This window comes from Anser brachyrhynchus, assembly GCF_964034855.1.
Source record: "Anser brachyrhynchus genome assembly, chromosome: 27".
NCBI lineage: Eukaryota > Metazoa > Chordata > Aves > Anseriformes > Anatidae > Anser > Anser brachyrhynchus.
Window position 1 is genome coordinate 2,713,588 of NC_137720.1, and position 14,312 is coordinate 2,727,899.

The 14,312-nt window shown below is 57.5% G+C and overlaps 1 protein-coding gene across 2 annotated transcripts in view; it reads right to left on the reverse strand.

The window, feature by feature from the left end:
- Nucleotides 1-13,850, reverse strand: part of CDK18 (cyclin dependent kinase 18) — a 34,174-nt gene extending 20,324 nt beyond the window's left edge. Inside the window, exon 1 of one of the 2 annotated variants that reach the window (XM_080569515.1) lies at nucleotides 13,706-13,850. Coding sequence is in view for 1 of the 2 variants with exons in the window: in XM_080569514.1 (XP_080425640.1) it covers nucleotides 10,072-10,175 (104 nt within the window). In the remaining variant the exon portion in view is untranslated. Of the gene's footprint in view, nucleotides 1-10,071; nucleotides 13,680-13,705 lie in introns of those variants that run through there. The other variant, XM_080569514.1, reaches the window with a different exon arrangement.
- Nucleotides 13,851-14,312: the final 462 nt, after the last annotated feature.

A 14,312-nucleotide genomic window follows, 5' to 3' on the forward strand; every position in this document is an offset into this window, starting at 1 on the left:
GCTGTCCTCTCTTCTCACATCTGCTGATCAGGGGAGGCTTGGGAGGAAAAATGAGCCCGTAGCAAATGCATGAGGCTGGCTTCCACCCCAGCTCTGTCTCCGCACGCCTTGCCTTCCCCAGCTGTATGTCGGGAATGATGATGCATCCTTCCTCCCTTCTCATTTCTTTGCCTCCTCCTCGGTCACGGGACGCTTGCTGGCAGCAGCCTGGTTTGTGGGGCACACGGAGGGCTTCCACCCTCCTCTCCGCAGCAGCTTCCCTCACTGCGATGGTGCCACGGGACATCGTTAGAAAGGAAATGACAGCACGGGTGAAACTCCAGCCACACACAAAGTCATCCTGGGAAGGCAAATGCTACGGACAGCTTCCCGCAGCCCCAGCCTTTCCAGAAACCTATAACCTGTGCCTGATGCACGGCTGGGAGCAGGAATCGCCGCCGCTCTGCTCGATGCGGCTCCGCTCCCCGTTGTCTCAGTGCCGACAATGAGCCCAGTAACACGAGCGCACAAAGGAGGTTTGTTCTGCCTCCTGCCGTGCCCGCAGCCCTGCGTGGCGCAGCCGGCAGCTCTCCCTTGGCTCTTCCCTCCCCGGCCCGTGGTGAGATCAGGGCAGCGCCCAGGAGGGCACTAAAATGACCCTCGTTATTCCGGCAGCCACAAACACTGGGTGCTTATTCCTTGGCAGAGGGCAACCTGAGAGAAGCGTCCAGTGTTCGGCTGCATCAACAATAGGCCGATAACAGGCAGCTCGCCCGCTGCAGCAGGGCCTCAATGCCTGCCTTGTTGCTGCCTGGGAGCTGTGCAGAGCCACCCGAAGGTGCCCGTGCCAGTGTCCCTCTGGTACCATCACTGTCTCCAGGGGATGAGCAGCCCAGGCTCACAGCCGGTGTCCGTCAGCCCGTCCCCCGCTCCAGCAGATGAAGTGCTGCTGCTGCTGCTTGCCTCCAGCTGCAGAGCAGATCCGCAGGACCAGCAGTAGACGCACGAGTCTTGGCACAACCACGCGACTTTCCCTGTCTCAGAGCCGACCAGGGTTGTGTTGGGCTCCAGGAGATGCTCATCTTGCAGCAGGAGCTATTTCAGTTATTGAGGTTGAATTTGCCGTCAGCTGGGCACGCAGGGCACATGTCTGGCAGCACTCACCACGATGGCAGCACTGCCCCACGGTGCTACGCCACGGCCAGGAGACCCGGGCTGTAATGAGCTGTCTGGAGGCAAAGAGCCAAGCTGGGGCTGCCAGAGAAGCAGCACTCCAGAGCTCAGGTATATTCCCGGAGGTGCTGCCGATCTGCCGCAGGACATTTAGCTATTGTCACCCCTTTTCCGTGAACCACGTTCTCCTCTCATCCTTCTCCTACCCCGCAGGCGCGTCCCTCCCAAGCACCACGCCGTGCGTCTGCCGAGTCCCTAGCGCGGTGAGTAGCTGCTGGAAGAGCAGCACACGGAACTGCCGGAGAGCAACACTCGCAGCAAAAGCCAGCCTGGTTCTTGCCTTTTATGACACCCAGCTGATTACTGGCTGACAGTTATCTAACAGCACCCAAGCTGCACCCCAGGCAGATTGGCTCTCCCTGCTGTGCCACCAGGACCTCGCTGGGACGCCCGCCTGCACCTTTTAGGAGCCCCTTGAGACCCGGGGTCCTGTGCTGCCCTCTCCCAGCATCGCTTCCCCGTTACCTGGCCATCACACCACGTCCCAAAGCACTCAGAGGCTCCTGAATATATAAGCACAGATAATAAAGTGTTCACCGATCCCGCTGAACGCTCCCAAAGCACCAACCAAACGCTGCCCCCCCCCCATAGCTGGCAGCCAGAGGTCCCAGGCAGCTCAGACAGACAGCGCAGGGGGTGCCAGCTTCCTGCTGCCAACGAAATTCGGTGTCAGCAGCACAAAGCCCCTTCTTTTCTCTCCCAGGAGTGTTTAACCTGCGGCCCAGGCTGTCAGCACCTGCCCTGCCTTTATCGCCAGGTGGGAGGAGGATCCATGCAGGAGGAGATCCCTGGCGCAGGAGCACCGAGCCCCTCCGAGCCTCCCCCCAGCACACCTGCGGCTCCGTCCCCCTGGAGGAAGCTGCGCCACGCTGCCACCCACACCCTCACCCAGCACAGGGTACGCAGGGTCTGCCGGCTTCTTAATTGCTGTTTTCTTTCCTTTTCTTTTTGTAATTGGAGCTTTCATTCCCTCCCCAGCCCACACAGAGCTCCCCAGGCTGCGAGCTCGTTCGCTGCTCTGCAAGTGCCGTGCAGGCGAGCTCACGGAGAGCCAGGAGTTGCTTTCCTGCAGTGGTCACAGAAGCAGCAGTCTCCCTACCAGAAAATACTCTGATTTTCCCTGTGACCCCTAATTTCATCTACCAAGCCCTCTCTTCCTGGCACAGGGCTGCAAGGAAGGGCACCAGCAAAGGCTGGGGGAAGCCAGAGGCAGGGGCTCGGACCTGCTGCCCACAGCCACGACCACTGCAGCTGGTGCCACGCTGCCCCTGCTCCAAAAGCCATGCTGGGGGATCGCACAGCCCTGCCCAGTCCCCTGCTGAAGGCATTCCTGGGAGGGTATTTAAGGAAACAAATTACATCCTGTACACCCGACGCCGCATTTCTCAAATTCCACGCAACTACCTCGGAGGAAACGGAGGGGGACAGCAGACAGCACGCACCAAAAAGGTGGGGAGGAGAAACAAGGACTGGACTCCCACAAAAAGCCTTACCAGGGCAACCGTGGCATCAAAGGGTCTTGACAGGACCTCATTTCCCAGAGAAAATGGTTTTAACAAAACCAGAAGCCCAATGTTCATAAGGAGCACCACCACGAGCAGTCAGAGCAATGAGCAGCTCAGCTCTCACCCTGCATTTTCGAGGAGAGCGGACAGAAGCACACGGAGCCCAGCTTGCCATGCTCTGCTGCCACGAACCTCACTTCCAAACCGTCCCTCTGCCCGTCACGCTCCCCACCCGCTGCAAATACCTGGGTCTGTGCCGCTCAGCCCCCCGGGCAGGCCATCGGCACCCCTCGGCAGGGAGGCAAAACACGGCTTTGTGCACCCAGCCCGGCACGGGGAGGAGGAGCTGCGGAGACTCCGCAAACAGCTCCGAGGGGATTAAGGCGCCTTCCTCCCACCGGGAGCTCAGACCCAGGAGCTCCTTGGAGCCAACCCTGCTAATAAAGCGGCCCCACGCCACGCTCGGACGGATCTTTCTGCAGCAACAGGAAAAGAAATGAATGAAAGGAGCCGGTGTTCCTGAACTACTGCTCCCCACTCCGGCACCAGCTGCTGGGGGGTTTCTCCCCAGCACTGCGCCCCGGAGCAGCGGTCCCACCGCTCGGCATTAGGCACCTAAAACTCTTTGCAGCAGCGTTTCAAATCTGTTTTATTTAAAGCTCCGGAACAGTCACATGATAGCAAGGTAGTGAGCAAACACTGCAAGTCTGCTTCCCTGCCAAGGATTGCGCTAATCTGGTATTTAATCTTAAACCAGTTGTGCACCCATCCTCGGAGGGCCCTGCGCACGTGTGCCTGTGCATTTCGTGCTCAGAGACGCAGCCACACAGGTAGGAGCACAACGAGCCAACGCTCGAGGAATCGGAGGATTTCAAAGCACAGCACAAGCTGTAATTACTCCTGGCATCCCCGTCTCCTCCAGAATGGGAGCAGCGATGCTGCGAGCCCTTTTATTCCCTCCTTACCAGGGCTCCCGCAGCGGTGCTGAGCCCCAGCCGGGGGCAGCTGTGCAGGTGGGCAGCACCGTGGGGCTGGGGGGGTTTAAGCAGCCCCCTGAAGCAGCACAGGGGGGTTAAGCAGCCCCCCGAACCAGCAGGTGGCTGCCAGGGGTCCCAGTGAGATGGGTTACGAAGCACTGGACTCTGCAAGAGCTCGGCGGTGCTGCCTGGGTGCTGAGCTCCCCTGCACCCCCTGCCCATCCCGAAGCTGGCAGCTTTTCCCTGTGCTCCGAGAGGAGCCGAGTGTCCCTTCCTCTCCTCCTCTCTTCCCGTGGCTTCTCAGATCTCAGGGCTGATAGAGCCGCAAGAACACCGCGCGCCTTCTTTCTGCGCATGAAGCACTTTGCAAAGAGCCAGGGGCTGGGCAGCGCAGTGAAAACCAGACATTGTCTGGGCCACACGCAGGGAAGGAATAATGCAGAAACAAACAGAGAGATTTTCACAGTAGCAAACGTCTCAGGGAACAACCGGCGCAAGCAAATGAAGCGGATCCTCGGACGGTCCAGCTCCAGATGGGATCTGAGCACAGCAATCGACAGGAGATGGGCAGCTCCACTTTCTGAGATCTGGGGGTTGCCAACCAGGTTGTGCCCAGAGCCCAAAACCCTTCTCAGTAACGGCCTTGCCCCCTCCACCAACTTCCAGAGGAAGAGCCAGGAGAGCGGAAAGGCAGGAGGCTGGTGCGAGACGCAGCGAGCTCCCCGTGCTTTGCTCCTCATCCTGATGTCCCCAGGTGGCCTGACGTCTCCTGGCAGCCCAGGACGAGACGTGCCAGCAGACCAGACTGTCCTGCTACATCCCAGGTGCTGCCTTCCAGGGAATCCCACTGTCCTTCTGCGCTGCCCAGAGGAAGCCACCCCGCTGCAGCTAACCCCCACCACTACGACATGTTCATGTTAACCCCCACTCCGACCTGCCTGGGTACCAGAGGGAGATATCCCAGATGTACAAACAGATCAGGCATGCCTCAGTGCCTGCGAACCTCTGCTCACTTCCCTATGGAGGGCAACATTTCACGCATATCTGGGAACTCAGCGAGCGCTCACTGTTTAGATAAACCTTGTTCCTTATTAAACTGTAAATAACATCTGCTTTGCCAGGCCAAGCCCCAGCTTGGTGTCCTGAAAGTTGCGGTGTCAGTCATGAGAATGGCACACAAAGCAAGTGCAGCTGATGGTTTTTAACAGACAGAATCTGTTTTTTGAACCTCGTTTTTCCCCTCCCATCCCATCTCTTCCCTCCCAAGCCACCTCCCTGCTCCTCTTTCCGAACCCCCCCAGTTCTCGTTGCGGACTGGCTCGGGCTCCCCCAGCTTTGCTGTCCTTGACAAACTCGATGCATTTCTGCACGAGCCTTGGCAATGGGGGAGATAACAGAGTGCAGAACGAGATAAACAGAGTGGAAGAGAGGGAGGGAGGGAGGGAGATCTCCTGCAGGAACACACACGGCTAGACTCACCAGTCCTTGGCACTGCTAGGGAAGGATAGGTGCTAGTGGACGCTGGCTGACCTGTGGCCTGCATCCTCCTGCCCTCTTGTAGGACACCAGAAGTCCTGAAACAATTTCAGACATTTCCCCCCAAAAACAGAGCACACCCACACTTCCACGTGGTGCTCGGCAACAAGCCGCTAGAGTCAAGGGGGCTCCAGGCTCGGGAAGGGAGATGAGAAGGGACTACATCAAGCAGGAGCACTCAGAGCTCGCTCGCTTGTGTTCAGTCCTGCTCCTCTCCTGCCTCACAAGCCGATAAGCTGTGTGCTTCACAGAAACCGCTCGAGATAAGAAAGGATTATAATCCTGAGACCCAAAGAAACGGGAAATTTGGCTGGTGTTCACGCGGCAGACCATCAGCTGAGCCGTGCCGCCCCCTCCCACCCAATTCTCCTCTCCTGTGCTGCCTGCGCCCACCGCAACCCCCTGGCCTGCAGTGCTGCTATCATGGTGCGATTAGTTGCACAATTAATCGTTAATAGGAAGGGATTGGAAGGGATTAAGTACTTAAATAGAACACACGCTGCTAATGGTAATTTATAAAAACACGCCTTCTCCCTCAGATACTGTGTCATGTTTTCAGGGAATTAAAACGACTGACGTGGACCTTTTCCCCGCACCTCCTGCGCAGAAGAAATGTGTTTCCGTCCCCGTGGAGCTGCAGCCTGGGGCTGGGAGGGTCTGGGCAGCACGAGGGGCACCGCAGCTCAACCCAGCCCCAGCTCCCTAGGACAGGGCAGCAGCCGGAGCGCCAGGAGAGCTCCTCCCTGCTGCTGCTCCTTCCAGGGGCTCTCAGGGTTACTGCTGAAGCAGGAGGATGGTGCTGGGAGGGTTGTGCCGGTGGTGCTGGGGGGCGCGTGCTGTGACAGCTCACTTGATGGAGAGAGCAGTTTTGGGACACAGCAGCGCTCTTTGCATTTTTAATTGTCTTCTGGATGAGACACTACGCAACCCCTGGGTACGACCAAAAAGCGTTAGATCTGCCGGTTCTGCCTCCTTCAGACTCCCGAGCAGGTAACGTTCCCCTCTTCATCCTGTCTCACACACACCCATTTACATTGCAAATAGTGTTTGCTAATTTCTGCCTAAAGCCCAGGTGCTGGGAGGCTGCCCAGGTGCCCCAGACCATCCTGGCATTTCTGAGCCCCTTCAAAGAAGCTGAAAACAGTTTGGAGGCAGCCGGCAAATGCAATACTCAATCTGTGCTGCTGCGGCTTCGGTCCCCGTGTCCCCATGTCCCCTCGGCCACAGGCGCAGCCCTTGGTGCTGAGCAGGACTTTTCATGCAGCCTGCGGCGGCCCTGACAACCCATCCTCCCCACCTCAGAGCAGTTTTCTGCCTTGCATCAAAAGCCAAAACAGGCGGAAAAACAAACCCCTTGGCTCTTCCGATCGGGGCAGTCTGAGGCGTCCCTTGGAGGTTTCTTGCCTCGACCACACAAGCCTGCAGTGTGGCTTGGCCCTGCAGAGGTTTCCTCCACACCGGGCAGCGTTTCAGACTCCTGCTCTACCTCTAAAAGCAAAATACACCAGGGCTGGGCCAGCTGATGGGCTCTGCACGGGTCCTGCCCCTGCTCTGTCTGCTGTGAGGGGTGACACGGGCTCTCCAGGGTCCCTGGGGACCCCAAATGATGGCCAGCTCTGCTCGGGACACGTGCCATCACAGGTGGTCCCCCCAGTGCAGCTCTGCTAGCAGCCCTGAACCTGCTCTGGGGACAAACGGAGGCTTTCAGCCTCCAGGGCTGCTCGTTTCCCTCCTCTGGCCGGTGCCACGCTCCCAAAACAGACGGGATCAATGCTGCCGTTGTAGAGGCAGATCGCAAGGGCTGCGAAGCTCGCCCCTAGATGTGGTCTTCTTCAAGCAGGACCTTGGCAGACCTGCAGGAGAGGCTCTCCCTGCTGCCTCCGCCCGGGATGCAGCTGCTCCCTGCTCTGGATGAACACTGGCCTTCAGTCCCCCGGCTGCAAACACTGAAAGCAAAGAGCAGGCAGAGGTACCCAGCTGGGTACGTCCCTCCTGGGAGCCTGATGGGCAGGGCTGCAAGTCAGATACCACCGTGATGGGCAAAATACAAAGGACAGATAAGAGCAGGCTGGGATTTGTGAGATACAGTGTGTTCCTGACCGCCTATACTTCCTGCAGGCTGTGGCACAGCAATTACCGTGCAGCAGTTAGTTAATAATTACACGCTGACCGGCCCTCGGGAACATCCGTAGCAGATTCTCCTCACACTTCAATCACTGCTCCAATCTGAGGCATGAAGAACAGATGCTGGAAAGGTTTTTATGCCTAAAGTAACACAGGAGCAGCTCCTCACCCCTCCGATGACTTTGTTTGAGGACACCCAAGCATTTCACCAATACCTCAGCCAAGCTGTGAATTCGGCCACTATCCCCCCTCAGAGACGGAGGCACAGAGATGGGACCCAACTCACCCAAACCCAAACAGCAAGGCAGTGGTAGAGCCAGGAAAGCATCCAGGAGATCCAGCACTGGATCCGGCCTCCAGACCACTACCTCAGCACCATTTCCATCTTCATTCTGCTCTTTATAGATCCCTGCTGCCTCGACCTGGCGTTCTGGGAGCAGACCCTGCCTGAGCCTCGGCAGCACGCTCTCCGCCAGGCCAGCGGCGATGCTGGCGCTGCAGAAATGAGCGGGTAGCTTCCAGCCCTCCGTGCCATCTAGGTGACAGCACACATCACAGCACAGATCCTACAAGGAAACTGGAGAGGCTTTGTGATGCTCACAGCCTTGGCTGGTGCCAAAATCACCACGCCTTGTGCTGCTGTGGGTCCCCTGACTTCAGCGGAGCAGCGCTGACTTACACTCGGGTGCCTGGTGAAGCATGGCAGGGAGCAGTTTAACCCAACCGCACGGGCAGGTGCGATAGGAGGACACATTTCCTGGGTGAAAAGAGGTCACCTCAGCGGCTACGACACCCTTCAAACCAGATTTTCACAGAATCACAGAACGATTTGGGTTGGAAGGGACCTTAAAGATCACCCAATTCGGGACACCTCCCACCAGCCCCATCCGGCCTGGCCTTAAACACCTCCAGGGATAGGGCATCCACAGCCTCTCTGGGCAATTTTAGATATTCAGAGTCTGAAAGACGAAAAAAAAAAAAAAAAGGAACCAAAGTGCTACTGTAGACCCCGGTAGGCCCCCAGCTACGTCTCTGGTACCTACAGATCAGCAGCACTTGCTCCAGCACAGGCTCAGTGCATAAGCTGCCAGCCTAAGAGGCTTTCCCCCAGACAATTCAAGCCACGCTAGGCAGCGTAAAACCATGCTCCCAGGGGAGCTCCATGCTGGAACACAAGAAACAACAACAAAAAAACCTCCATACGTGAATTTATATGCGCGTGCATGTTCGCAGAGTTACGGCTCCCGTTCACAAACCTCATCAGATTCAGCAACTAAAAATAGAGACGGCTTCAAGAGTGGGCAGCGCGGGGAGAAGCGGGCACGATGGAGGAGCGACGGTGAGGGGGGGTGCAGCTAAATCTAGTGGGGGTCATAAATCACAGCCCCCAGGTGGTTCCAGCGTATCAACGCTTATCAAATAATTAACTAGACTGAGTGGAAATAAACTGTTTAAACCAAAATAGAGAAACGGCAGAAACAAGCAGAAGGCTTGGAGTGTTGCTGCTTCCCAAAAAAGGCACATTTTGATTTGTTCCGAGGCTGCAGTGCTCCTGATCAGCTTCAACAGTCTCCTCTTTCTAATTTAGCAATTCAATTAAAAGTCATCAAACCCACAGCAGCACTCTGTGAACCCAGCCAAACCCAGCCCCCTGCCCTGCTCCAAAGCCCCCGGCTGGGGAATTTGGGGTTGTTTTAAAGGAATCAGCCAGGCATTTCAGAGGTTGGGGAAGAAAGAGAGGGAGGGGGAGCGAGATCACGCAGAAGCCTTCTGCAATAAAACACTTCCCTGCATGTCAGGTCGTGAGGAAAGGCTGAACAGGTGCCCAGAAGAGAAATAAAATTCTTGTCACAGCAGTGTCCCTCTGGGGGAGCTCCCCAGACCCCAGCGAGAGACCAGCTCTCAGCTCCAGCCCAGCACAAAGCAGCAGCACTGGAGACTTGCTTAGACCTCAGGTTTGGGAGCCAGGGCCAGGAATACGCTCCTGGCCTCAGTTTCCCCATCTGATAAATGGGGATGATAGTGCCAGCTCAAGGGTGTCATGAGGGTGAATTGTATGGGTGTAGCAAACAAAGAGTAACACAATAATCGAATTAAATGCTCCATTAATTTGCAACGAAGTGCCCTCATTAGCAGTGCCATTCCTTCCAGGTACAGAGAAGCCGTGCACCGTCACCTTCCCTTTCCATGTACTACTAAAAGGGCAGCAAACCCTGCACTGCTCCATCCTGTTTACTTCCTCCGCTGTGCATCACAAGCACTAACAGCTCTGATGATACCATGTGTTCCCACGGGGCTGGCAGAGGTGACCGGTACCAGGCACCGATGGCATCGCATCAGAAATTCGCTACTCGCGTTACGTATTATTTTCATTATGCTGGCCCCAGAGACTGAGGACTACCGTGCAAAAGGCAGCGATGAGAAACTGTCCCTGCTTCCAAATGCTCCTGATTTAAATCCACAAAGGGAGATAAAAGGGAAGCACAATAGAGAGCCAGGCTCCCAGCAGGTCAGCAGCAGACGCAGGGACAGACCGCAGCGGTCTGCGCGCAGCCAGGGATGCTCTGAAATGCCCCCACCTGAGCTGCTCCGGGAGGCCTGCTTCCCAAAAAAGCAAGGAGCATTAATCTTTGAAAACAGCGGGTCAAACAGCCCTCAGTTCCACAGTGTGAGCACTCTGCAAGTTATTTATCCCCCCAGCGCCGCAGGGACAGTACCTGATACGAGATGGTGGCACAGAAACACCGCAAGCAAAAAGTGCCCAAATCCAACTCCCGGGAGCAACTGCCCCAAAACCTGGGGAAGCCTCCTGCTCTGTCATCTGTGTTCCTGCAGCTCTTCAAGCTGTGGGTCATTAAGTATTCAGCACAGGAGTGAGAATTTTAGCAGGAGCCCAGCTGCTGCTCAGGTGCAAAAAGGGTCAGGGTTTCAGCAGGGATCAGCCCTGTGGGCTCTTCCCGTTGGGAACGCAGAGCACCAAGTCTGGCTGCAGAAGTGGAGACTTAATTGTGGCGGCTTGGAGCTCATCCCTAAAACAGCGAGGAGACCCAGAAGGCAAGAGAATACCGATCTCAGGTTGTGACTGGAGATGGAGCACAAACAAGCCACGTGAAAGGAGGGAGGCAAAGAAAGAATCAAAGGAGATGAGATATTGCAGTGGTGTCAGCAGTGCAGGCCAACCCCAGCTATCTCTGGAGGCTTGCTTGCTCTGCTCTGTGGCTTGAAAACAATTTCACACTGGCTTCTTTTTCAGCCAGGCTGGCTAGACAAAGATAGGAGCCGAGATTGTGAGTGGCTGAGCAAACAAGCAGCAGATGAGCAGTGCTGGCTGCGGGCAAAACGCTACCTGAAAAGAAACCTTGATTAGGCATAGTAGGAGAGAGCAAAAGATGCTTCATCTGATTACAGATCGACTCTGCAAAGTTAATTGTTCACCCGATTGTAATCTAGCCTTTCACATCTACATTAATCAACAGGTTGCTTTCTGCTATCAGTTTTCCCTCTACAAACAGCAGAAGTGAGTTAATTTGGAGAAAAGCAAATTCAGCAGGTCAAACCTCTGCCTGGGCAGAGTTTGCTAAAAGGGGTTAAAGGGCCTTTTAAACAGGGACCTTTTCTTGTTTGTCTATCTGTATGGATGCGAACCAAGGGCACGTCATCAAGCAGGGGCAGAGCTGACCTCTCGGGGTTTCACTAATTACCCAGAGTGAAACTCACGCCAAGCTGGGCTCGGAGCTTTTCTGAGCTCTGTCGCTGTCCCCAGAGCCCGGAGTCCCTGTCCCGCTGCCAATGCCACGGAGTTGCTGCTTTGCCTCAGTTCTCCCGAGTGTGGAATGAGAATTTGGGAGGCCTTTAGTGAGTATAAACCCTCCTGGCAACTCCTAAAATCATTTGGACGTGACTCCAAACATACGGCCCAGGTTTTCTGGAGATTCTCAGAGCTCCTGGCCCAAACCTCAGGTCTGTAAGGAAGCCAGAGGAATGTCTCGGGGTTTACAAGGAATGACCAAACATTGATTTCCCTCCAGAAGGCCAGACCAAGGGGATGGTTTCAGTGGAAACTGCAGCATTAATATCTTAATGCATACACGACATACGTGAAGTAAATACACGGGTTTCTGTCTCACCAAGTGGCTGGGGGCACCACGTAGGACAGAGCAAAAGGAGGGATCCTGCGCACTTGGGAGGTCAAAATTCAGCTCCCTTACTGCCACAGGCTCCCTGCCGCACCCGGAGCAAGCCGTTTGTCTCTCCACTTTCCCATATGCAAAGTGAAGCTGCCTTCATCTATCTTGTCTGCTTACAGTGCCAGCAGCAGAAGGCCAAACCTGCAGGGCCGCCGTGCCCAGCCGTGCCCAGCTGTGACAGACACAGCGACGGCGGCAGTGAGTGCACACGAAAGGCAGCAGCTAAAGATTTAAAATAGCTACTTTGGAAGCCAGGAAAAAGGGCACGTCTGCTGCATTTCGGTCACCTGTAATGCCTGGCTATGTGACACCCTCGCTTCGCTTTGTCACGCTCTTGCCAGCGAAGCCTACGTGAAGGGTCCATTCAAGGGACCACAAAGGGAGCTTGTTTGGTGAAAGGGACCTTCAGGCGTTGAAACGAGCATTTTAGCACTTCCATGCCTAGCTCTGCCAGCATCCCAAAGCTCTACAGATCTCAGGGAGCAAACCTGCGAGAACAAAACAAGGTCAAGTGTTAACAGATGGAGACTCAGACATGGGGATACAGCAACGGGTCCAAGGTCAGAGAGAATCCACGGCACGGCCAGGGACAGTCAGATCACTGGAGCGCTGCTCTTCAGCTGTAACATTTCTGCTCTTCCAAGCAGTTAAGAGAGAAGGAACACCCAGTCATTGCTGGGGAGGTTATTCCACTACTGATTTATTAATTATCTTCATTCAGACCCTGTGCATAAGTCTGGGCGCCTGGGAACAAATCTGAAATCTGCAAACCCTCCCATCAGAAGGAAGTGGTCCTGCAGTACAGGCACCAAAACCAGCACAGAAATCTTCTGGCATGACAGTCAAAGAGAGTCTGAAAATCAGAGCAAACTGAGAGCTGGATGCCTCACACACAAAAAGTTTCAAGGCCATGCCAGCTGTTGAACCAGGTTCCCAGCTTCTATCCCTGCCTCTTCCTTCTCTGCACCTCGCTCTTGGACGTGTCGTGTCCCACCGACGTGCTTGTATCTCCCAGAGGACAGGATGCTGCTATGTGCGACTATGAACGCACTTTGAGACCCGTGTGTCCCCATGCCAGTAACTGACCGACTGCCACCACAGCCCGGCGTTTGCATCAGGGGAACCCTCCCAGGATCACAGGAACTGCCTCGGATGACCTCTGCACGGCTGGGGTGACCCAGATGCCCTGTCACAACCGCGTGAGGCTGGAAGACAAGACTCCGCTTGCATTTACCCCATTTCAGCTGTGTGTTAGCACGCATCGCAGCGCTACGTGCTGCCCCGTTACCACCCAGGAGGAAATCAAAGCAGGACACGGGTCCTGTCTGAAGGCACTGGCCCTTTCACAGACCTCATCCATAGCACCACCTCTCTGCCTGCTGCTCATCCAAAGCTCTCCCCCCCCCCCCCAAACTCTTCCAACCCCAGCACACCGCTCACATGGTTCATTTGGTTGATGCAGAGCACAAAAAGCCCCTCGCCAGCAGCCTCAGGCCCACCTCTGATGCTTTCTCCTTTCAGAGTTCGTGCCACCATCGCGCCCAGCAGCCTGCAGGCTCTTTCCAGTTTATTTTCACTGAGAGGGGAGCTGGTTTGTTAAAGGCGGACTGGCACGGGTGCTGGCATGGCAGGGGCACCAGCTCCCCGCAGTCCTGCCTGGGGGGAGCTCCTTGCTCCGCACCCCGGGAGCTCAGCAACAGGCGCCTCGGAGGGACGTGGCCGATAGCGACGGGCACAAGGCAGCAGTGCAAGGAGCACGCCGGGCAGAGCGTGTGGTTCCTGCAAGCAGCCCCGCGAACTTCCACACCGGAGCCAGCTGCGTGGCCCCCCGCAGCCTCCGGGCCACCCTCACCCCCCCCCCAACCTGTGCTGGGCCCCCCAGCGAGCAGCACACGCTGGAGGAGCTGACTGGGGGGAAATCACCGAGCAGGGCTCCCTAACCCACGCTCAGCACCGAAACGCGCTCAGGGATCTCCTCCAGCAGCGGGCAGACCGCTGGAAATTCTCGCCGCGCTTGGTCCGAGCTGAGCCCTCCCTCACCGCGCCTCCAACTTCTGCCGTCCCCTCCCCAACAGCCCCGAAAGCAGAAGAGGGAGCCCCAGCCCCCGAGCCCAGGCTGCCCGGCTCGGGGTCCCCCCCCAGCCCGGCTCCCCCCGGCACTCACCGGGCCGCGGCAGCGCTGCCTCCTTCCTCCTTCCTCCGCCGCCTCGCCGGGGCCGGGGCCGGGGCCGGGGCCGGGGCCGGGCGGGGGCGGCGCTGCGGGGCCGGGCTGGGAGCGGGGCCGGGGCTGGAGCCGGGGCCGGAGGGGGAGCGGGGCCGGGGCTGGGGCTGGGACCGGAGCGGGGCCGCGGCTGGGAGCAGGAGCGGGGCTGGGACCGGAGCGGGGCCGGGGCTGGGATCCGGAGCGGTACCGGAGCCGGAGCGGTGCCGGTGCTGGAATCGGAGCGGGGCCGGTGCTGGGATCTGGAGCGGGGTCGGTGCCGGCGCTGGAACCGGAGTGGTGCCCGCTGGCGGTGCTGGAAGCGGAGCGGTGCCGGTACCGATGCTGGTGCCGGAGTGGTGCCGGTGCCGGAACCGGAGCGGTGCCGGTGCTGGAAGCGGAGCGGTGCCGGAGCCGGAGCGGTGCTGCCGCAGGACCCGGCGCGGTGCCGGTGCCGGTGCTGGCTCCTCCCCGCCGCAGCCCGGGGCCGAGCAGAGCCCGGTCGGGGCCGTGCCGGGATGCTGCGGGCCGGGAATTCCCCCCCACCACCACCCCCCCGGGCTCTTCCTCC